The 25,467-nt window shown below is 35.1% G+C and overlaps 1 protein-coding gene across 6 annotated transcripts; it reads left to right on the forward strand.

Annotated features, from left to right (window-relative positions):
* Positions 1–55: 55 nt before the first annotated feature.
* Positions 56–24,858, forward strand: acp7 (acid phosphatase 7, tartrate resistant (putative)). 6 transcript variants are annotated; one of them, XM_017476198.3, is made up of 15 exons: positions 60–208; positions 545–637; positions 4,141–4,278; positions 5,495–5,563; positions 6,048–6,230; positions 10,164–10,189; positions 11,279–11,376; positions 13,861–13,923; positions 15,990–16,104; positions 16,307–16,420; positions 18,131–18,197; positions 18,820–18,887; positions 19,028–19,099; positions 23,351–23,488; positions 24,264–24,858. In XM_017476198.3, exons 3-15 carry the CDS (start codon positions 4,176–4,178, stop codon positions 24,327–24,329), a joined length of 1,182 nt encoding a protein of 393 aa, XP_017331687.1. In that variant the 5' UTR covers positions 60–208; positions 545–637; positions 4,141–4,175; the 3' UTR covers positions 24,330–24,858. The 6 variants fall into 6 exon arrangements, with proteins under 6 accessions (XP_017331684.1, XP_017331688.1, XP_017331687.1 ...); XM_017476192.3 differs by having other exon boundaries at positions 61–208; positions 5,363–5,563; XM_017476195.3 differs by lacking the exon at positions 545–637 and having other exon boundaries at positions 56–208; positions 5,363–5,563.
* Positions 24,859–25,467: the final 609 nt, after the last annotated feature.

Consider the following 25,467-nt stretch of genomic DNA (forward strand, 5'->3'; position numbering starts at 1 on the left):
ACCATAGGTTCACAATGTGCTTAGGTCACCAAAATGCACACTTGCTAAGAGAACCGCAGATCTGTGGGCAGTATTTGGGACAAGGCCACTCGATGTCAACTGCTGTTAGACAGCCTGAAAACGGACCTCTTCTTCCTGCTTCTTTATTATTTTACCTCCTCCAAGCTTGTAACAAATGCGAAACCTGTTACACACCTGTCTTTATGAGGTGTGCATTTTCCTGTTTTAATTCGTCGAAATGCTTGCTAGTCACAGTCTGTCTGTAATCTAGTTTAGCTAGCTAAGTTCTTTTTTAGTTCTTCTAGCAGAGCTGACTAGCTGCTTGCTAGTTAACAGTAGTTAAATGAGTAAAATAGGTTGGTGGACAAAAAAATGTAGGTGCTCTTATTAGCGGTTATTATAATCTTTAACAGTTTACCGGCTAGCATTACTTTTGCTGTAGGTTAGCAAAGCCGACTAGCGTGCTAGATATCACGGAACAGAAAGTCGTTCAGCTGAATAAAGCAAATCCTGTTGAAACATGTCAAGCTCTTGTCTCCTACAGATGCTTATTTGATCCGGGGTAAGTAAATTGCCTACGAGACTAATTAAAACAAAGGCTGCATGGAGCATAGTTGTAATGACATCACTTTGAAATGTGAGTATTGAATGTTTTGATGTAGAGTGTAATCAGTTATCGACGCGTGCATTTTGACACACGTCTTTTTAATTGATTCAACCTCAACAGAGAATTGTTTATTCGACAAGTCTGTCCACTCATGACCACAAAATTAACTAAAACATAGCAACTTTGAGGAAAACCTTGAACCCACACAATCATGTCACGTTAAAAGCCAGTTTCCTGATATACAGTGGCTTGCAAAAGATAACAAAATGATAAATAAAATAAACATATTGTTTCTGTCAGTATTTATGTGTGGGGTTTTTGTTTTTGCAAACTCATTTTCTGTTACAATGTCAAAATTAATTATTGGTCAGCAAATATTTAAAATGAAAATGCTCCTTGCATAAGTATTCAACTCCACTGGTACCTGAAGCTCTGGACGAAACGTATCGTCTTAACGAGGACACAGTTGACTAATAATTGGCCTTCAACTGTGAAATATTATAACAGCTCCAATTTTCTGAACACAAACCACCTCAGATGAACTGTCATCGAAGAGACTTGTCTGTCTGAGGGAAAGGAGTGAAAATAAGGGCTAAGGGTCATTCTAAGTAAGTAACAATAAGTTAATGTCATTTTGTAACTTAATTTTCATAAAATTATGTCTAAGAGGTTGGACATCGCTGTAAGCACTGTTGGATCAATAGTGCGTAAGTGGAAGCTGTATCACACCACCAACACACTACCTAGACAAGATTCTTGCTCAAAACAAGACATCTCAATTCAGTTACTTATACTATGCACTAAAAGTATGTACTCTTTTTCTTGTGAAGAAAAAGTACATTCTTTTGATTTTGTTTGAAAAGTGTACTGAAGTATTGGGGCATACTTACACATCATGCTGTCTAGTTACGCACGCTGTCACTATAAACAAACTCCTCGTTGCTTTCCAGCTTTTCTTCATTCATTATTCCTTATTTAATTTACTATTCCCGTGATTTATTTTTTCCACATTTCATTTACACCACTCTAAAATGCGTCCTTGAATTCGGCGAATCACACAAACCGCCACAAAACTCCTCCTCCCTCGTGCAAGGAGTTGTGGGCAATATTAGGTGAAAAATCGTCCACGGATCCACATTTCGAAAAATCTCCTGGGAATAGTAGACCATCCGGGTACCTTTAAGATACTTATTTCAAGATGCTACAATTTGGGACACACTAATTCTAATCTTCAATACTATTTAGGATGGATAGTAGGCAAGTTGGAATGCAGCAAGAGACTGGTGATGGAAGCCACAGTGAGGCAAACAGTCACACTGAAGGAGTTACAGAGTACAGTGGCTGAGAATGGAGTAAAGGTGCATCAGACAACCATTTCAAGAGCTCTGCATAATCGAGGACTGTATGGGAGGGTGGCTACAAAGAACCTGTTGCTCAAGAAGAGCCTTATGGAAGAATGAGGGTGACCCAATGAAGATGTGTGTTTGTTTTTTTTTGTTTTGTTTTTTATGGTGTGATGAGACCAAGATGGAGATACCTGTTCGAGACAAGGTTCAAAGTGCTGTGTGTGGTGCAAACCTAACACAGGCCATACTTCAATTAAAATGATCACTAAAGTGAAATGTGGTGGTGGTAGCACCAACTAAAGCTTGGGAGAAAATTCACAATTCAAAAAAGCAGGACAATGATCCCAAACATGCAGGAGTGGTTAAAAACAAAAAGGTGAATGTTCTACAGTGGACAGATCTGAATCACATTGACAAGCTGTGGCATTATTTGAAACCTGCAGTCAAAAAACAACATCCAACCAACCTGAAGAACCTGGATCAAATCTGCCAGGAAGAATGGGTGAACATTACTCCCAAAGAGGTGCAAAGCTGGTATGAACTTACCCGAACAGACTTAAAACTGGTTCTACCAAGTACTAGTCTGAAAGGGTTGAATACTTATGCAAGCATTACAAACTGCATTTTTCAGTTTGTAAGATCTGCTGACAAATAATGAATTTTTACTTTGAAAATGAGCATAGTGGTTTTCAATAAAAAAAAAATACTGGCTAGAACAGTCTGTGTCATTTGTCATCCAGACAAATCTGATGGCTGTTTAGGGTTTTGAATACTTTGTATATGCAAGCATTGTGTCATGTCAAGTTATGTGTTGTGATATACATGTCAATTTCCTTTTTAAACCTAACTTGAGTGAAAACACATTAAACTACAGTGTATTTTTTAAAAAGATTTTCCTCAAACTCTGAATCTGTATTCAGAACCAAAAATCTGTTTCAAGAGATTTTTTTTAATTTACATGTTCATTCCTATCCCTAATTAGTAGTATTTTACAGAGGAATTTCTCTAAATTTTGGCTATTGATGGGTTTACTTATTCCAACAAACTATCTCTGTAAAGTCTTCACAGTAATAAATGTCCATATTAAAAAAATATATATTATATAAAAAAGTTTCAGTGCAAATAATACTTAAGAATATAATCAATCAACTGGCAAAGCTTGTGATATGTTATTTTAAAAATGACCTTATTCACCTGGAGTGACAATACCATTTTATAATCAGTGTTTTGTTTTTAAATTTATAGATGGACAATTAAGTCAAACTGAAATCTGTTTGTGTGGTTAGTGAACTGTTGACCTGAATAATTTATTGCATTGTGCTTCTTCATCAACCAAATGCAACTTGTGACACACAAATATTGACAGTGCTCTCCAACAACATTAATGTAATTGGGCGGAGGACTATCATGAAATTGATGCAAATACTAAAGCAGCGTTATGAATGCATGCATTTTTCTTCTCTATTTGGGTGAAATACCCCAGCACGCAGGAAAAGCGGAGAAAGACTGGCTTTCTGCTCATTTCAGATAATGCAGTTCATATTCCCATGAGGCATGAAGGAAGATTGTAACTCACTTCTCCAAATGACACCTGACACTCATGTTTCCTTTTTTTCCTGAGTCACTTTCCTGCATTGCAGTCACATTGTTTCTGCTGTAGTTGTCTTGATGTACAATGTTTGTCACTTAAATGCATCTCATCTTTTAAAGGTATCTTTTAAATTTCTTGAATTTCTCCAATTTTTAAAATGTGGAATTACAGTCAGATTATACAGTCTTGTATTAACAAATTGGAGCCAAGATTAATAGCAAGATAAATTGCATGCTGCCTCTTCTATTTTGAAAGTATTTTGGTAGTTGGTATTATCATTATCATTATTATTATTATTATTATTATTATTATTATTGCTGTTGTTTGATAAAACTACTACTATTACTACTAATTCTTGGTATTAATTACTACAACAGTTGACATTTTCCAGTTGTTAACTCAGAGGTTTATTCAAATTAATTTTTAATTCAAATGGATCGCTGAAGGAGCAGAGTTCACACAAAGTTATATCTTATAAGGGATTATGATCTTGTGACATTTGGCTGAGCTTACGCATGAGATCATGCGGTTGTGGTGTGGCTACTATGTAACAAGCCTAAGTTAAAGCAGTTGTCTCTGTCTTCTCTATTGTCCAGGAATGAGGCAGAAGAAGTAGAATAAAATAAGAAAGATGGCTGTCCTGCATCTTTTTTTTTGGGGGGGTCTGCTGTCTTTGGCCTCTTGTGTGCCACCTATCTGGTCCCAGCCTGAGCAGGTGCACATTTCCTATCCAGGTAAGAATTTTTGTACTTTATTGTACTCATGATGGTGTCTTCTCTTTTTGTGGTTTCGATGATGTGTAAAGCAAGTGCTATTAAGAGAATTTTCATAATTAACAATGCAGTAATTGCATTGCAGTGAACTGTATTTTATTTAGTTCATTTTATTGTATTATTTATGTATTTATTATATTAAATTAGTGTGTTCGTGTTAGTGTGTTTTATAATTAATTAGTGTGGTAACCACTGTGTGTGCTCTAATTTAAAAAAAAAAAAACACAAATTCTTGATTACAAATGAAATTTCCAGGATTAACTATATCAAAAAACGCATAGATTTTTTTTCCCTGTATTTCTATATTTTATCTATATATCTTATAAAATATATTATCCTCTTGGTAGTTTTGTAAATTATAGCAGATAATTGATGGATTAAACATATCACACTGATTAATTATGATCACACACACACACAGAATGCATCACACACATACAGTATAAGAACATTTAACTTGCGTTTAAGACAATTTAGCAATACATTTTAAAATACTTCTTTACGGTAGCTGTCACTGCTTTTTGTCCTTAACACAAGTCTCAGTGCTAGTAAATATCGTTTTACCAAATTACAAAAGCAGCATTATAAAATATTTCAAGAGTAGATACATTACCGTAGTTCCATAATACTTAATACACAGGAGTTCTGAAATAAGCTTTAAATGTTGTTTGCTTTAGCAGTCATGTTCTGCAAAAAAATGGACCCTGCAGTAAGCACTTAATTTGAGGAACAAATCCATTGCTGCAGCATGTGCATTGGGGAAATTCTGATTGTTACATGACAGTCATGTTTAAATTATATATATAGTTTTTGCAAAGTTAAGTAGCCTGTGACACCACTGTGGTTGATGAGATATTGTATTCAAAACATTCCTCATTTCACAGTATTTTAACAGGGAAGTTGTCAAGAAGCAAAACATTTCATTCTTCTGCAGTAGAATCAAACTGATTGTAATAGTTGTAAGGCTGAAAAACAAAATGTTTGTCTAATAAAGAAAAATTATTAGTTGTTGAGTCTTAAATGATTGTGAATAACACTTCCACAGGTGTGGAGGGTTCAATGTTGATCACTTGGACAACCTTTGACTACACAGAGAGTGTGGTGGAATATGGACTGTGGGGTGGGAAGCTCTTCAGTCGTACTGCTAAGGGAAATTCCACTCTGTTTATTGATGCAGGCTCAGAGAAGCGCAAAATGTACATTCACAGAGTCACAGTGCCAGAACTCAGACCTGGGGCTAAATATGGTAAGCATAATATGCACTGCAGTGGTGTGATGTGGTGTGAGACTGGTATTTAAACAACTGTGCTGTTTAAAGATGGTGCTTGAAAGTATGTGAATTTTCTATATATCTGCATAAATATGACCTCAAACATCACAAGATTTTCACACAAGTCCTAAAAGTAGACAAAGAGAACCCAATTAAACAAATAAGACACAATTATTATACTTGGTCATTTATTTATTGAGTTACAGTGTGATGTTATACCTGCATTCTGTACTGGACTGTATTGATAACTTTATGCCATACTGGTGTAGATATATACGTAAAATTGTGTAAGCCTGTTCTTGGATCGTAAAATTATCAGATTTCTCAAATGTCAGTATATGAATATCAGGACAATGATCCAAAAATCCATGCTTAAAAATAGTTGCTTTCAGAATTTCACAGTTCAGTGGGTTTGTGTCTTGTAACATTTACTGAATGTAAATGTGTGTGTGTTTTACAGTCTACCACTGTGGTAGTGAGGAGGGCTGGAGTGGTATTCTCTTCTTTACTGCTCTGAATGATAGCACAAGTTTTAGCCCTAGATTTGCTCTCTTTGGTGACATGGGCAATGAAAACCCTCAATCACTGGCCAGACTTCAGAAAGAGACACAGGCCGGGATGTATGATGTCATTCTGCACATTGGTAAGATTTATAGCCATGAAATTATCTTCAAAAGAAAATATTCATTTAAAATATAAAGTTTTTGATCACCTGAAGTTTCATATATTTTATTACAAAACATAAAGTTGTTTTATTACTAAATAAAATAATCAACTGGATGTTTCTTGTGTTTTGTTAGTTGAATCACTATTATTGCCAAAGACAAAATGATTCAGAACAGCATTAAATAAGGAATCCTAAATCTGTGTGGAAATTATTAACTGTTTCCTCTCAGATCCTAATGGGACTATAAATGAGTGCTTTTTAAGGTGTAAACCCATTAAGCCTGTAGATCAGTGGTCACCAACACTCTTCCTTGAGATCCACCTTCCTGTAGGTTTAATCTCCAACCGAACATTGGCTACGTTTACATGGACAGCAGTAATCTAATTATTGACCTTACTGTGAGTAAGACAATATTGTGATTAAGGTGTTTACATGAGTCACTTTTACAATACTCCTCATACAGTTACATTTTATAGGACATAACTCGAATTAACAGCACATGACATTATACAGTTCGTCTTCATTATGGTACCGTATATAGTTTTAGGTGTTTTTATTTAATTTTTTTTAACGAACACTTCAAGAGCAGTTAATTATTTGTCATGCTGTATATGCAAATAGACAACTGCTTGAAGCTGTGGGCTGCATCCCAAACCGTGTAATTACCGTCTATATAGTAGCCGAGATAGATGTATTTCTCCTACTACAGTCCTATAGTAGGCAAGTACGCGTTTTGGGACGTATCCGTGCTCTCTTTTGCCGTAAAACGGTTGAGCACTGCCGTGTGTGATCGTGTCCTGTCGCAAAATGCGGTGAAAACTCTCACACGACGTTAATAATGTGATTAAGGTGTTTACATGTCTGTAATACACGTCGATAATGCGACTATAACAGGAGTACTCCACATGTCTTAATTCGATTTGTGTTTACTTCGAGTATGACCTTAATCGGTTTTAGGTAATTAAAAATTGCTGTTTACATGGAAGTTTCTTAATCAGAGTATTGTCTTAATCAGGTTAATAGTGTATTACTGTTGTCCATGTAAACGCACTGATTTACTACGTTTACATGGACAGCAGTAATCTAATTATTGACCTTACTCTGAGTAAGACAGTATTGTGATTAAGGTGTTTACATCAGTCGCTTTTAGAATACTCCTTTCATGTTCCCGTTTTACATGTTATAGAACATAGATCGATTAACAGCACACATCATTACGTCACCGCGCCACACCGTCTGACGTTCCATCCAGAATTTCATGTCTCAACATACAGTTCATCTTCATTATGGTACCGTACACAGTTTTGGGTGTTTTTATTTTAAATTTTTACGAAAGCTTCAAGTGCAGTTAATTATTTGTCATGCTATACGTGCAAATAGACGACTGCGTGAAGCCGTGGGCTCCGTCCCAGATCACATGTTTACGTGGTTACGATTTGTGTTTACTTCGAGTATGACTTAAATTGGATTAAGGTAATAAAAAATTGCTGTTTACATGGTAGTTTGTTAATCAGAGTATTGTCTTAATCTGGTTAATAGTGGATTATTGTTGTCCATGTAAATGTACTGACTGTTTTAGTTTATCAAGAACTTCTTTAGGCAATGATTAGATGGTCAGGTGTGCACAGTTATGGTTGGAGCTAAAGTCATCAGGAAGGTAGATCTTCAGGAACAGGATTGGTGACCATTGCTGCAGATAATAGACTCTTAAACAGTGCATGTATTGTAAAATATATTTAAGTGATAGTTTGGCCTTTTCCAAGTATATGATTTATTTCAATAAAAAAAGTAATTTCTAATGTTTCTCAATTCAGCATTTAATAATAAACAATTCCTTTTTCATTTATTGTAAATTGTTGGATGCTAAAATGTTAAAATATACAGTGTTCAGAAACTTTTGACTGGCAGTGTATTTAGATTTAGATGGCAGTGTATTTACACTCACTTTATTAGGAACCCTATACTAACACTGGGTAGGGCCTCCCTTTTTTCTGAAAACAGCCTCAATTCTTTGTGGCACGGATTCCACAAGATGTTGGAAACATTCCTTTGAGATTCCATATAATTGTATAATGATTGTATAATGTAGTTCCTGCAGATTTTTCAGGTGCTCATTCATGCTACAAATCTCCCATTCTACCACATTCCAAAGTTGTTCTATTGGATTCAGATCCAGTGACTGGCAAAGCCACTGAAGTGCACTGAACTACCTACTCTCATGTTCATTAAACCAGTTTGAGACAACTTTTGCTTTGTGACATGGTGCGTTATCATGCTGGAAGTAGATATTAGAAGTTGGGTAAATTGTGGCCATGAAGGGATGCACATGGTCAACAGCAATACTCAGATAGGCTGTGGCTTTCACGTGATGATTGATTGGTATTAACAGGCCCAAAGTGTGCCAAGAAAACATTCCCCACACCATTACACCACCTCCACCAGCCTTGTTGACACAAGGCAGGTTGGGTCCATGGATTCATGCTGTTGGTGCCATATTCTGACCCTACCATCTGCGTGCCTCAGCAGAAATCAAGATTCCTCAGCCCAGGCTACATTTTTCCAGTCTTCAGCTGTCCAGTTTTGATGAGCCTGTGCCCACTGCAGCCTCAGATTTCTGTTCATCACTGTCAGAAGTGGAACCTGATGTGGTGTTCTGCTGTTGTTGCCCATCCACCTCAAGGTTCGATGTGAGATGCTTTTCTGCTCACCACAATGTTACAGACTAGTTATCTGAGCTACTATAGCCTTTCTGTCAGCACAAACCAGTCTGGTCATTCTCCATTGACCTCTCATCAACAAAGAGTTTCCGCACACTGGATGTTTTTTCTTTATTGCACTATTCCAAGTAAACTCTAGAGACTGTTGTGCATAGAAATTCCAGGAGATCAGCAGTTATTGAAATACTCAAACCAGCACGTACAAAATCACTGAGATCTCATTTTTACTCCATTCTGATGGTTGATGTGAACATTACCTGAAGCTACTGGCCTGTACAAATGAGTAGGTGTAAAGGCGTTCCTAATAAAGTACTTTGTGGGTGTATATAAGGGTGGAAGTCATGAGAGGGATTCAGAAGTGAAGCCAAACTGTCTGTGAAGCCTTCTAGTGGCTGGCTGCAGTACATTTTTAACCTCGCCCAGTCTCATTTTAGTGAATGGGAAAGAAATATGTTGTGTTGAGTGTAAATGTTTCCAGTTTACAGGTATATTTTCAGTTAGTACCATACATTAATCTTTTCTAACAATAAAATAATCAATATACTTGCAAAAATTATACATCTACAATTTAGCATTTTACATAATTTAATAAAAGATAAAAATACAAGATTTTATTTTATAAAAGCTGATGCACCGTCTTAAGTTGCACTTCAGGTATCTCACAGTGTGTGCAGTCTGGTCACGAACAAGTACAGTGTCCATCACCAATACGGGTGGGTGAGAGGTGGGCTGTCTGACTAGCCGTGTGTACTCTGCATGCTTTGGCTCCAAATTTTGCAAGGTGGTGCCTCCCATTTTCACCAAATAAAGGCTTCACTATGGGAGTGAATGGTGAGATGTTGTCCACTCTGATATTCAATCATTACTTTAGACTGACTCCTGAAATTTAGCGTTCTTGAAACTTGTAGAGAATATTTTACAGGTGTTTAATAGTGCCCTCTGCTGACCCAAAAGCTATCAATCAGACAGAAGTTCTTACAAGTCAAAGCCCATTAACATTAGATATTAGTATAGGTCCTATAGGTCGATATTAGTATAGGTCCCATACTATAGGATTTTAAAACTATCAACACAAGTACACAACAGTAAGCTTTCTTGAGTTCTAGTGGGGCTAGTAAATGTTCATGAGACTTCATTAATATGATCTATTCATTACAATTCTGAAATGTTGTTCTTTCTGCTTGATTTGCAGGAGACTTTGCTTATGATATGCATGAGGTAAAGTTGCACCAAGCACTTGTTTTAATGATCAATAATATTTAAAGCTGCTTATAGCATGTGTTTCTCTATTACTTTGTTTGGCAAGCAGTCAGCAGTAATAGTTGTATGCACTTTCAGGGTAGTATCTGTTAAAAAAAAAAAAACAGTCAAGCTATGAAAAATCTCCACTATTGCTTGTTGCCTAAACAGATCTTCAATTTTTAAAATGCACCACTGCTACCCGTGGTAGAAGTCACTGTGGAATTTACTAAGCCTGCACCCTGTTTCTGTTCCACTCTTTTAAGTGTAATTTGTTGTTGAAAATCTGCTGGCTCGAGCATTATGGTGTGTTGATCAGATAGAGGCTGCAGACTGTAGTCCACCATAAAAACAATATGATCGGATAGTCTTTCATGAACTATTTTCACAAGCGTACTCCTGTCTGATTTATTTTTTTTTTAACAATAAAAGTCTTTTTTCCTAACATGTTAATATGGAAAATCCCTGACTCTGTAATGATGCCTCCATTTTTCCCAAAGGGAATAACACTGAATCAGAATATTACAATATTTTGTACAACCAGTTCTGTGAAGAAATCCATTCCACTACTTCCAGAGTCCTAGAAAAACATAACAGGAGCTGTCAAATTGCTTGAAAATTCAGCAAACTATTAGAGTTTGCACCATTTTATCCCATAATTACCGTCATTATAATATTTGTCAAAACAGCTGGTTCAGATTTAATGAAGGTCTTTTTGTCCCCTTTTGAGGTAATGATAGGGCTGTGAGTGAGTTGCCTGGAAAATTGATTTAGTTTAATGGTAGTCCTTATTTTTATTGCCTCCTCTCTCAGCTGCGCTTACTTTCTGTCATTGCTGAGGTTTCTCAGTTAAACTTGTCAACAGCTTGGCCTTCACTATTCCTCTAGTAAAAAAAAGGACATTAACCAAATGTAAGACATAGCTCTCAACACACATTTTACTGTTTTACTAAAGTCAATGCAACATGGATGTTGCCTTTTTATTGTATTGACAGTAATGTATTCATTTAACAGTCTGTTTCATGTTGCATTTCAGTAAGCGTTTCTAATGGTGTCTTTGTCTTTCAGGACAGTGGCAGGATTGGGGATGAGTTTATGAGACAGATTGAGTCCATTGCTGCCTATGTGCCGTATATGACCTCTCCTGGTAATCATGAGTGGGCCTAGTAAGTATTATGATTATTTCCGTCATTATATGTTAAAGTTTTGTTATTTATTTATATATATATATATATATATATATATATATATATATATATATATATATATATATATATATATAAATAAATATATATATATATATATATATATATATATATATATATATATATATATATATTTATATATATATATATATATATATATATATATATATAAATAAATATATATATATATATATATATATATATATATATATATATATATATAAATAAATATATATATATATATATATATATATATATATATATTTATATATATATATATATATATATATATATACACACTTATGAGTACATATGTACTTATGAGCTCATTTTATGAGTACACATTTTTATTAATTATGTGTCATAAATGTCATAGTTTATCAAAACATAAAATATATATATTTTTTTCGAACTAAACTCTAATGACTTTGTGTGGATGTGAAGTCTCATTCGTTGGATGCGTAGCAAGTCTGAAGTATAGACAATATCTATTTCAGATCTGCTCTGATTTCCCTGTACTCCTTGTTCCCCACATTCCTGTCCACGCATATCCTGAACAGGCTGACGTTAAAAAGGTTTTTTGGCTGAGCTCAAATGCATATTCCATAAACTTATGAATAGTTGTAGCATTAAACACTCAACCTTCTCATGGACCACTGCTACTGTCTGGAAAGAGAAGCAAGGCAGGGGAGAAAGGGTGCTGTCGCGATCCAGAACATTTTGTGAGGTATTTGCTCTGCTTTTGAATTTCAACGAGTCACTTTGACTTACCCAATGAGCCACTCACAACGTAAATAGACTAGAGTAAGCAGTATTTCCTCCTTCAATACCAAAAAAGGAAAGATTGTAAAATTAATTAATGTATATTTTTAATAGTAATAGTTGTCCATACCACAGTCGTTTTCTGCTCCCACTACTCTGCAGCACAGGACAACTAGGATAGCTTTGAGATTGCTTGTAGAATGATTAACAGAAAAAGGCTGATAAACAGTGACAGGGAAAGCCATTAAACTTGTTTTTGATCATAATCCAGCAGGGAGAAACTAAAGTTTGAGTCTGTTTTTTTTTATTTTTATGAGTGAGCAAACAGAAGATTTAGACTTGTCATTTTTTTGGTAAGGCACAAAACTGTGAAGATGGATTTAACGATAATTGGGCTTGAGAAAAGGCATTGCCAGCTTTTGTTTAACTCTATGAAACATTGATTAATTTATTGTCTTTATTAATTAATTATCAACATTAGATTATTATCATCAATAGTCCTAACAGAAATTGGAAAATGTACGCCTACTTTTATACCGTTCGTGGATTTAAAAAAAAAAAATTGCTTTCTAGCACAATTTTAAATTTCCCATTGATGGGATTTGAATGAAACAGTAGAACTATGTGATTTTTTTTGTATTAGTACACAAAGCCTGCATCAGTCCTGTCAATCTCATATGTACACTGGTGGTGTCAGTGACTACCCAGCCACAATCTGACACAAGAGGGGGCTATACAGTTGTCTGTCCTTTCAGTTCTGTACAAATTTATTCAAAGTTTTTGTTCACACTAAACTAATCACATAAAATTTCTGTCATTCTGTCCACCCTCTGGACATCTCTTTATTAAATGCATAGTCTGTGGTCTTGTAATCAAACCTGTTTCCACATACAGTTATATATATAAATATTGTATACAAGTATACTATCATATCTTGTCCTATAAAGTGCAGGATTACAGGCCTACCTCTGTCCTAGGGATTATTACACACTTCTTTTTCGGTTTAAATCTTGCCAGTGTGTTGTTATCCAGTAGAATATCTCAAATCTTGTGTCTGAATGAAGAACTGCTTCATTGCTTCATTTTTTGAGATAGCTGCAGGACTTTATGTAGCGATTGCTTAGTTGTTGTTGTTGTTGTTGTTTTTTGTGTGTTTTTTTGGCACCACATGTCTGTAATGGTAATTTAATTCTAAATTCTTAGCTGAAACATTATCAGCTCTGGGAACATTATCAGCATTATCAACTCTGTCCACAAACAAGAAAATGGTATTGTCTCATCCAGCTCCCTTTGACCTGTGACCTCTTCTCAACTACCATGACCCTGTACTTGTCACCTTATACCCTGAATGTCTGAAATCAATTAGGGGCTCCCCTGCTTTGTACTGTCTAAGTTCAAGATGCTTTTATAAGTTCATTCATTGCAGTACTATTGAAGAGTTGGTCTGTTACAGCCATATCTCCTAAAGCAAAAATGACAAATGGACCAACATAAATTTTTTTGAAAATGGAAAATTTAGTATCTGTGCCAGCTACAGCATTCCTAGAAAGTTATTTCTGTTGCAACATTATGCCCAGCTAAAATGTGTTGCCATTTGTTTATTTAGATCAGGAGGATTCCTCTAACTGATCGAAAAAGCAGACACTGGTATGTTAGTAATTTATTGTGTTAATATTTTTCCAGCAATTTCTCACACTACAAGAGCCGTTTCAGTATGCCAGGGGAAACTGAGAGCCTGTGGTACAGGTATGAGCTTTAATTACCATCTCATCCTCACCGTTCATCATATGCCTGTTTTATGTTCAAAGCAGATGTTCTCCTTTGTGAGTTGCATAAGAATGTTGCATTCTAACCAAATACCAAGGAACTGACAAATCAGGTAGTTATGCTCTGGATTAAGCACTTGGCTCATATTATGTAAAATTCTACCTTACCAGTTCGGGTTCTCCTATACGCTCCTGAACGTTTTTGAATTTCTTATAAACCCTGTTAATGAAATTGCTAAGAAGCTTGAGCTGATGATGGCATGCTTCATGAGTAGTAATCATTTGATTCATATCATTCGATTATGATATGGCTGATATGATGTAAACAGATAAATGAAATCACAATTGCCATAATGTTGCCAGCGCAATATAAAATGCATTAAAATGATATAGCTGTATAGGTGGGGAAAAAAGGCTAAATGCTTACTACTTGTAAAATATGTAACCTTTAGAGTAATTGTCAAGCGGTATTAGTTTGATTATATGAGACAGCTGAGATTAGATTAGAAGTTTATTTGCACTGCATACCACAATTTTCTTGTGGCCAAGTAGCAGAATTATCAAAACAGGATCTCTAATGGTATTGCATTACATCTCTTAATAGTTGAGTAATATCCAGTCATTGCAACTCCATTTTTAAGTGCTTTGTCATGACATTTCTAATGCATTAACTTGATGACATGTGTTGCCAGCTGTAACAATTGTCTGTAATATATTTTTTAGTGACATAAGAATATTCGGCTTATGTGCCGTTGTTTTAGATTTAGGAGCTTCTTTTTGCTCTAAATAAAACACTTATCTGCCTAGTAGGGCTTACTTTTAATCATAAGATTTTTTGTGAATGTGGACCCTGATCTTCATTGTGTGTGAGTGGAAAATGGGCTGTGAGCAGAAAAGCATCTCAGCATGCACAATGCATCAAATCTTGAGGTGGATGAGCTACAACAGCAGAAGACCACATTGAGTTCCACTCCTGTCAGCCAAGAACAGGAATCTGAGGCTAGCATGGGCCCAGGCTCATCACCTGGTCTTTCTCCAGTCTTCAACTGTCCAGTTTCAGTGAGTCTCTGCCCTTGATAACCTCAGAACCTTCTTGTTCTTGGCTGACAGAAGTGGAGCCTGATGTGGTCGTCTGCTGTTGTAGTCCATCCACCTCAAGGTTTGATATGTTGTGTTTTCTGAGATGCTTTTCTACTCACCACGGTTGTAAAGAGTGATTATTTGATTTACTGTAGACTTTCTAGCAGCTCAAACCAATCTGGTCATTCTCCTCTCCACTATCTCTCTCATCAACAAAGTGTTTCAGCCTGCAGACCCACCGCACACCGGATGTTTTTTTGTTTTTTGCACCGTTCTGTGTAAACTCTAGAGACATCTGGTACCCATCTGGTACCCACATCCATGCCAAGGTTAAAGTCACAAAGATAAAATATTTTCCCCATTTCGTACAATTGATGTGAACAGTAACTGAAGCTCTTGACCTGTATCTGCATGATTTTATGCAGCCAGAGCCACATGCTTGGCTGATTAGACAACTGCATATATGAGCATGTGTACAGGTGTTCCTAGTAAAGTGGATAGTGAGTGTATTTGAAGGTATAAAGCTTCATTCCTGACCTTTTCACTTTCAGAGAACATTTTTATTTAAAAGGTGATTAGATTCAACTACTGAGCTTTGAGTTAAGCACATTCTGTTTAAGAATTAAAACCATTCAAATAGGCTAACAATACAAAAATTAGAGCATACAAATACCAGAAAAAAAGGAGTCTGGCTTTTTCCATAAATTACCTGCATTATTGTCTCGTTTTATGCATATTAAGCACATAATGTGCTCCAGTGCATAACAAATTAGTTATATTGTACTTAAGTAAAATATTTTTAGCTAAGCATTTGAGGTTTTAGCCTAAGCATTTTAGTTTTGCTTCTGCCTGAGCACAAACATTTCCAGATTTTCTTTGGAAGTGTGTCCCGTGTATAAAGGCATTTATGCTTGCTTCTGTGTTTTAAAAGTAGTCAAACCTTTTTATGTCTTCCTCTGTGTGCAGCTGGAATATTGGGTCAGCACACATCATCTCTTTCTCTACTGAAGTCTACTTCTACCTAGAATATGGTCTAGGTCTCCTCTTCAAACAGTATGAATGGCTGCAGAAAGACCTGGAGGTATGTGCCCAAGACGTTCTCAGTCTGAGCTAATTGTAGTTCATCAAAAGAACTGATTTTAAACTTATTTTTAAACAATTGACTGTAACACTGGAAATGTTCTAACCAAGCCAACTGACTGAAGGATGTTCTAATAATAAATTAATTGTTTCAGTTTAGGTTTGTCAAATTTAAATCCTTGCTATTCATCTCCTTTGATTAGGAAGCAAACAAACCAGAGAACAGAGCTGCAAGACCCTGGATAATCACCATGGCACACAGACCCATGTATTGCTCCAATGATGATCAAGATGACTGCACCAAGTTTGAAAGCTATGTATGGATCTTTCTGGAGTCTGATAGCTAAGTAGATCCAAGGATTCATCAATTTACCATTTAAGATACTGGTTTAAACCAGAAACCTTTACAGGTATTTTTATGTGGCATTTATTAAAGTAGATCTTTTTTCAGCATGATGCAAGAGTGACAGGATTATTCATATAAAGGCTATGTACTGTATTCCAATCATACATGCATGGCTAGCATTCATAGATTCTTAGTATTTTACTTACAGTTTAAAAGAATATGAAAGAACGAACAGTGTTTACACAGGCAAATTTAGTTGATTTTGTACCCAATGTATCTGACTGAGAAATGCTGATAGTGTCGAGAATAGGGCTGGGCGATATATCGATATAATATCGATATCATAATGAATGATTATGCGATACACTTTTCTGAGATATCCTTGGTATGGTGATATTTAAAAAAAATGTTTTTAATAATTACAAATTTATGGTACTGAATGGATGTCATTGGTTTTACATTATTTTTTAAAAACAACTTTGTCCTTGTAGGGATTAAAGAAAAGTATAGTCAAACACAATTAAACTTTTTTTTGTTTGTTTATTTTAATACTCTTTTGCAGATGGTTCGTTAACTAAATAATATATTGTGATATGCATCGTGTATTGCAGAAATGTCCTCAAGTTTCGTGATATGATATGATATTTTTCTCATATCGCCCAGCCCTGGTAGGGAATTGCTTATATTCCAGCCATTGTAATGGCTATCACATTGGGAGATTTAAATGTTTGTAGGAAAACATGGTGTCTGCAGCTTTAAGAGAGCCAAAAATAAAGTGTGTTGTGTTTCATACGTGTTGCCTATTATGTAGTCCTATACAAACCTTAATAACCTGCCGAGCAACAAAACATCTTTCACTGATGTATCTTAGCATCCCTTGGCCATGCTGCCAAACAGATAAAGCCATGAATGTCTTTGCTCTCAAAACATTAACAGAGACTTCAATTAAGAAAGTAATACAACATGTTTTTTTTTCAGGGCTACTTTGCTATACAAAAATTCAATAAGTATTCTTATTGAAGACCTGTTGTTCAACACAGAGCACATGTGCACATAATATATATATGATTTTATTTAAATATTGCAATGAGATATGCGTTGTGTATATCTGACCCCCCACCCTCTCCCCTTCCCCCAGACCTACAGGCAATATTATCGTCACTCGGCAATGACTAGGGGGCATGATATGTGAACTGGTCGTGAATTAATTTGTGGCCACCATCACCATTCCCAAAGTGACTTTCAGGCTTAGTAAATCGCATTGTAGGTCCACAATTAATCGATTTACATTGACACAGCCCTGTGTTTTTCACCTTTAATTAGAAACTCTGCAATTTGCATATTATTTAAGTAAAATGTGTTAAACGTTTAAGACATATTTTTCTGGTCATATGACAGTCCTCTATAGACTCCGTTAGTAAATCAGTTTTTTTTTCCCCCCAAGTGTCAAGCTTGCACATGCCTTTAGACATGCAAAAATTTTATTAAAGGCCTGTATGTGCACATTTTTGCTTGTGTTTTAAAGGAATATGAACAATGTAATGTAACTCTCAGTCTCTATACTGGATTTTCATAAATGCTTAATTTCAAGATGCATTTCAAGGTCTTTCTTGGTTTCCAAAAGAAAGTCCAGAAAGAAGATTTGCACTTACATTTATTCATTCATTTCTTTTTTTTTCAGGTACGCCATGGACGCAGTGACATAAAGCCGCCAGCCCCTGGCCTGGAGGACTTATTCTATCAGCATGGTATACCTCAGTGACTCCAGATACTGTTTGTTTCAGCAGGCTGCACACATCTAATAATAACATCTTCTCCTGAATCACTGTAAAACTCTTAAGTCACTGAATACGAATATTGTGGCAAGCTTCATATTGCCAACTAGACAAAATGATTCAGTGCTTATAGTAGACATTACAGCATGCATAACATGAGATTAGATGTCCCGATTGAGCCTCTGTTCATTTAAATGGTTGGAATGTTGCACGTAAACCTGCAGAACTTTGAGTATTACCAAAGCATCCCCTTAGGTTTGGCCACAGTAAGCAGTGTCTGAGCTCTGGTCTGAGTGGAATGCTCTGGATTTCATCTAAGAGTTTATTTACACTTGAAAGCACGGCTCTCTTGCCAAGCAGAAATTTCTCTCAACTTTCATCATCACCATCTTGAAGGATCTGAATCTCTTAATAAAGCAAGTTTTTTTAGAAACCCTATAATATTTTTGTAATACTGAGGTGACTCCTCATAGCCATAATCTGATTTGGAGTTTGTTTATGTAAAGTGTTGTTTTATTATTATTATTACTCAGAATGTAAATTATTTGGCAATGATGTAGTAACACTGTATTATTGTGTGGACATGTTGATAAAGGAGTGGATCTGGAGCTTTGGGCACATGAACATACCTACGAGAGACTATGGCCTGTGTATAATTACAAGGTATACTCCACACTCTGTAAAAACAAATGTCATAAATATCAATAAAATGGTCAGACAAAATTTTAGAAATTAAATAAAATCATGTACATTTTTTTATTATTATTATTTTGTGATCACAGTCTGTTATTGCTTTGTCACAGGTGTTTAATGGGAGTGTTGATAAGCCATACGTGAATCCTAAAGCACCTGTGCATATCATTACTGGCTCAGCCGTAAGTATGTTTTTCAATTACAGGTGCTTTATTGTAGGCAATAAAGGCTTTATTATTCCTTTATACTTCTAAAGGTCATTCAAAAGTTTGCAAAGAATTAAGCATAATTTGAAAAATAAATAAATAAATAAATAAAAGGACAGTGTCTAAAATACATAGATTACATAGAGTGGACTCCTCTCCTGCCCTCCGGCACACCAAAACATGGTTATTAAAATATAAATGATTTGATTAAAATTAAAATATAAATTAAGTTTATTGATATTATTGTATTCTCCTGCCAAGTTTTAACTGTTTGCAGTGGATATTATAACAATATAACAGTGGTTTGTGGAACCATAATCTTCACCTACTTGCTCAAAGAACATAGGCACAACATAGGCAGTGCTCCTAAGTGGAATGGGCTGTATGCAGAATTAAAGTCAAAAAGTTATTTTATTGAGTAGGAGATAGTTTTTCAATAACATCTAAACCACCACCTTTAAACACAAGCACTTGCCTATAAATATTGAGATTACAAAAGGCAGACTGAACACTTGGATGTCAAATATGATATAAAAATGAAAAAAAAAAAAAAAGACTAAAGTGATGAGTCATGTGAAAAAATAAGCGCACCTTATGGAATTTTTTTATTATTATTTATTTTATTTTATTTTTTTATTACATATTTAGACAAGCAAACATTTGATCCTCTTTGAAACATTGCTATTAATAAAAGTGATCCACTCAAAATTGATGTTTTGTGGTAATTTTCACAATTTAAATGAACAAAAAACAGATTAGTCACACAGAAAAAGTAAGTACATCCCTACATTTATCACACCTTCAAATCCATAAAACTAGAATCAGGTGTTCAAGATTGGGTGCCAGTGATGAGAACCTGCTTATTTATACTTCTCTCATATCTAGTGTCTGATGTTTCCTTTGCTATTGAGCGGTGTGGTGTCATTATGCCAAGATCTAAAGAGTTCTGTAAGGCCTTCAGAAAAAAAGGCATGGATGCCTATGAGTCTGGCAAAGGATTTAAAACATTTCCATATTATTTGAAGTACACCATTAAAATGTAAGGAAAATAATATACAAATGGCACAGATATCAAACGGCTGCCAATTTGTCCAGGACTAGCCATCCCATCAAGTTCAGCAGAAGAGCAGACCATCTGATGCAAGAAGAAGTCTCCAAGAACCCCAACATTTCATCACTGGATCTGCTAGTAAGTCCTGCAACTTACTAAGTAAGTCAAAGTGCATGCTTCTACAATCAGAAAGAGACTGAACAAACTTGACCTGCATGGGAGGCCTGCCAGGAAAAAGCCTTTGCAAGACTACAGTTTGGAATAATGTGCTCTGGACAGACAAATCAAAGATAAGAGTTCTTTGGCCACAGTAACAGCAAATATGTTTGGCAAAGAGCAGGCAGCTTTTCAGGAGAGGCATGTTATACCAACTATGAAGCACGGTGGTGGAAATGTAATGGTTTGGGGTTACTATGCTGCCACACGAACTGGACAGCTTTCATTCATTGATTCGACTAAGAATTCTGCATCATATCAAAGAGTGCTTGAAGATAATGTGAGGCCATCTGTTTGAAAGTTTAAGCTGAACCGAAAGTGGGCTTTTCAACAGGACAATGGTCCTAAGCACACTAGCAAATCCACCAAGGAATGGGTCGAAAAGAAAAAATGGAATGGCCTAGTCAAAGCCTGGATTTTAATCCCATTGAAATGTTGGGGGGGATTTGAAACGGGCAGTACGAGCAAGACAACCCTCAGACATCTTCCAACTGAAAGAATATTACATGGACGAGTGGTCAAAAATTCCAGCAAGCCTGGTGGACAATTATGCAAAATGCCTACAAGAAGTTATTTCTGCTGAAGTGGGCAATACTAGCTTCTGAGGCCAAGGATGTACTTATGTTTTCCACAGAAGAATATCTATTGATGTTTCTGTTGAATAAATGATTGAAAAGGCTAATTTTCCTTGTGGCTTTGTTCAAGTGTATCAATTTCTTTAATAGGTACTATTTCAAAGATTATTCAAATATTTGCTTGTTGAAATATGTAAAAAAAAAAAAAAAAAATTCCATAGGGTGTATTTATCTTTTCACAAGACTATATATGAATGAGAAAATTCAAATAAGTAATCTAACAATAATCTAACAGTCTGGTATATATCGTGAATATATTGCTGCTTGAATAGTCCAAGTTATAATTATCACAGTAATCACTGCAAATTTGGTTTAATTTAACAATAATTTCCTTATTCAGAAGTTTATAAAATAACACTTGATCCAGCACATCCTATTATTATATCCCACGGTTAAAAGTACTTCAAAAGTACAGTCAGGTCTATAAATATTTGGACATCGATAAAGGTATTGTTATTTTAGCTCTCTACCACAGTATATTGGGGTTGAAATTAAATAATGAATAGATTTCAGAGTGCAGACTTTCAGCTTTAATTTGAGTGTATGTACATCAAAACTGGGTCAGTGGTGTAGGAACTACAACACATTTTACATGTGGAAAACCCCAGGGATCCGTAGAGAAATAAAGAACCTGGAAAGGTGGAATAGAATGCTAGTTAGGCGACAGTGATTGTTTTAATCCCTGATAGCTGTCATGGCATTAAGAACTAGATCTGGTTGAGTGGGAAAGTTCTGGACAACGATTCTTGTAGCATAGTGGTATTTATTGTAAATGGTACATTATACCTCACTATGGAACTTTGTTGGAAGAGCTCGACATGTGTGCGTGTGTAGGTATCCAGAGGGACATCCTACGTCTGATGGTTATCCAGGGTTCATAGAATCACAATTACATATGTAACTAGCATTATGTGGTGTTAGCCAGGTTCATGGCTTAATTGTTTGGAAAAACTAAATGAAAAATAACTTACCTACAAGGCAACAAACAAGATGAAATGGACCATTTCTCATCTTGTATTTGAATATAATGAAAATCAAAGCTTGCTGTGCTTGTCAGCTGTGTACTGTTGATGTTAGAGTAGAGTCCTTGGAGACATGGGGTTCAACAGATTGATTGCTGTAGTTAGTGGACTTGGATTTTTCCATGTAATTTTGGACCATTTGTATTGTTCCATTATTTATAAAGCCTTTACACAATGTAAAGGGCAACTGTGGGGGGAGATAAAGTCAGACTATAAGGTTTTCTTATGATGAAATAAAGGAAAGAAATATTATAAATATTAATTGCACAGAAACAAAATGTGACTGGCTTTGGCAAAACACTGTTGTTAAGGCAACTGCTGGACAAACAGATACACACTTTCACCTCAGAGTTGTGTTCTGATTGGCCAGGATTAGATTATGTTTGATTAGATCCAGGCACCCGATCCATCAGGTTTGATTATATCCAGGCTTTTTTGTTCCACAGATGTTTTCCCTGAATTTATACAGCCTCATTATGTATAGCCTGAATTTTAATAACCATGTAAATATAAGGTAATTGTTTTTAACCTAAACATTTAAAACCCAAGATATTAAATATCTTTAGATTTAATATAAAAAAAATACATGAGGCATATTGTTTTTCTTTCAGGCAACATGAATTCATTTTTTTTTTTTTGTTGAATCTGATTTAAGTCATCTTAATTGCTTAATTATTTTTATAGATCTGCATTAAGATGACTCAAGTTGGTGATAAGGACTTTAAAACCCTTTAAATGAATTCGCTTATATCTTTAAACTGTCACATCAGGGATCTGAGGCGGATGCAAATGCAGACTATAATTGAAATGTTTAATAAAGTATCCAAAAAAAGCACAACACAAGACTTACATGGAACAAAGACAAGCATAGCACGATGCATGGAGACGGAACAAGCAAAGCAAGACAATGTGCAGAATGTGACTATATATACACGCCAGTGTTAATGATCTAAACGTGAAACAGGTGAATTGAGACATGTAACATGGTGCAGTGGTTGATGGGAAATGTAGTTTCTAGTCGTTCTCCAATATTACTTGACATAAACCTTAAAATAAATATCTACTAGGAATTTGATCATTTAAGAACAAAAAAAAATCCCTGTTCTGCTCAATGTTGACTGAGTTTTTTGTTATTTTGATTTCATGTGATGAGCCAAATAAATAACAAGCCAAGCATCAAAATGATACAGTCCATATATTTGAAAGGCTCTGAAAAAAGATAATTAAATTAAAAGAATGTCAAATACTAGATATCTCAGGAGACTACCAAGGACAGTAAGGCCAATGTTTCTGTCTTTCTTAGGGGTGTCGAGAAAAACACGATGGGTTTATCCCCAAGCCTCGAGACTGGAGTGCCTTCAGAAGTACTGATTATGGCTACACACGTATGCACCTCATCAACTCAACACACATCTACCTGGAGCAGGTCTCTGATGACCAGGTAAAAAAAAAAAACAATATCTCCCTGGTCTCTATTCAGAGTAGTAAACATCACTCAGCAGTGTCACCAGTGGCTAAAACTGTAACTCAATTTTGTATGTAGTGTAAACATAAAAATAAATAAGGGTAATTTCCCAGAAAAGGTCCTGGCAAAAAAGAATCACTGTCTGTAAAATGTCTATTGATTTTGCAATATGTAAAATATATGGTGCATCTATTGAACAAACTGCAAAAATTAACTAAGTAAAATAATGATAAAATATACATGTTTTGTTGGTTTGAAGGTTGCCTACATTTCACATTAATAGCGTTTTACATAAACACGTCATGAGGTTCTTGTGAATGCTCATGGCACTGATAACATATTTCAATGACTACATTTACATGGACAGCAGTAATCTAATTATTGACCTTATTCTGAGTAAGACAATATTGTAATTAAGGTGTTTACATGAGTCACTTTTAGAATACTCCTTTCATGTTCCCGTTTTACATGTTATAGAACATAATTAGGTTAACAGTCTGTGTCATTACATCACCACGCCACGCCATCCGACGTCAGTAAATGTCAATAAGCACTTGGATTGAATAAAATGTTTTATATCTGTAGTTCTATATTCCAGCAGTAACAGTATACCACTATATACTTCTTATAGCATACTTTTATTAATTTATACTTTAAATATTTTGTACTCTTAAGTATTGACATCTAGAAAATTGTCAAACTAATGACTTCAACAAGAACCATGTCACTAAAATCTTTATTTTGTCCCCAGTCTGGAAAAATTATAGACAGCTTCACACTAATAAAGGAAGTTCATGGACCCGAGGCCTGGATCTGAAGACTCCAGCGGCTCTGAGAAAGTGAGCACAATCAACCTTTTATTCAGCAAAATGAACTTTAATACCACATGTGCTGGGTTTTAGCTTTGGAAAATGAATAAATGGATACATAATTAAAATTGGACAATATGCATGAGTGCATGTGAAGTTGAAAAGGAGATGCCTCTTCCAACTGAAACGCTGTCTTGCCAGATTTACAGTAAGTAATGTTAGATAAATTTACCACATTGGAATGTGGTTTCAAATTAAATACATCAATCATTTATACAAGGGACTAAATCTGAAATAGATTTCCTTTGAATGAACACTGACCCGAGATCCTTCTCTTACCTCATTTTGTCTATTTTTAAAAATTAAAAATTAATGCTAAATACATTGTTGAAACATTTAATTACAATTTATTAATATCAAAATGGAAACTATGTTCTGATTGCACTATGATTTTTGGGAATTATGTCTCTGGAACACTAAATGCTTTTCCTTTTTTGATTTGCTATTGAACCTCAATAAATCAACCATTTTGCAAGACATTGATAGTCACTGTCTCTTCAATGCTTGCTTAGAGCAAAGTTTTGCATTGCCTCAAAGACCCAAAATGTAAATTCCATCTAATTAATATTATTATTATTATTATTATTATTATTGTTATTATTATTATTATTATTATTATTATTATTGGTTTTGATTGGCAGCCAACTTAATAAATATGTTATGTTACTCACATTTGTGGTAATTTGTAGTAATTGCCAATCGGCTGAATAAACTGATGGTCTGCTGCAGTATACTGTACAATTCTGAATAATTTTATATAATTGTCCAGTTACCTTTGGACCTCTTAGAATACAGTCCCCTTTGAAAGTATGGAACAAGGCCACGGTGGATATAAAAAGTCTACACACCCCTGTTAAAATGGCAATTTTTGTGATGTAAAAATTTTTTACTAATATAAATCGTCAACTTTTTCCACCCGCAATGTGAAATTACAACGTCTGAAAATTAAGTGAAAAACAGTCAGAAACATTTTAGGGAAAAATTAAAAAAACTTACAGTAACCTGGTTGCATAAGTGTACAAACCATTAAACTAATACTTTTTTGAAGCAGCTTTTGATTTTATTACACCATTCAGTCTTTTTGGG

The sequence above is a fragment of the Ictalurus punctatus genome, chromosome 9, assembly GCF_001660625.3.
Source record: "Ictalurus punctatus breed USDA103 chromosome 9, Coco_2.0, whole genome shotgun sequence".
In the NCBI taxonomy this organism is placed as follows: domain Eukaryota; kingdom Metazoa; phylum Chordata; class Actinopteri; order Siluriformes; family Ictaluridae; genus Ictalurus; species Ictalurus punctatus.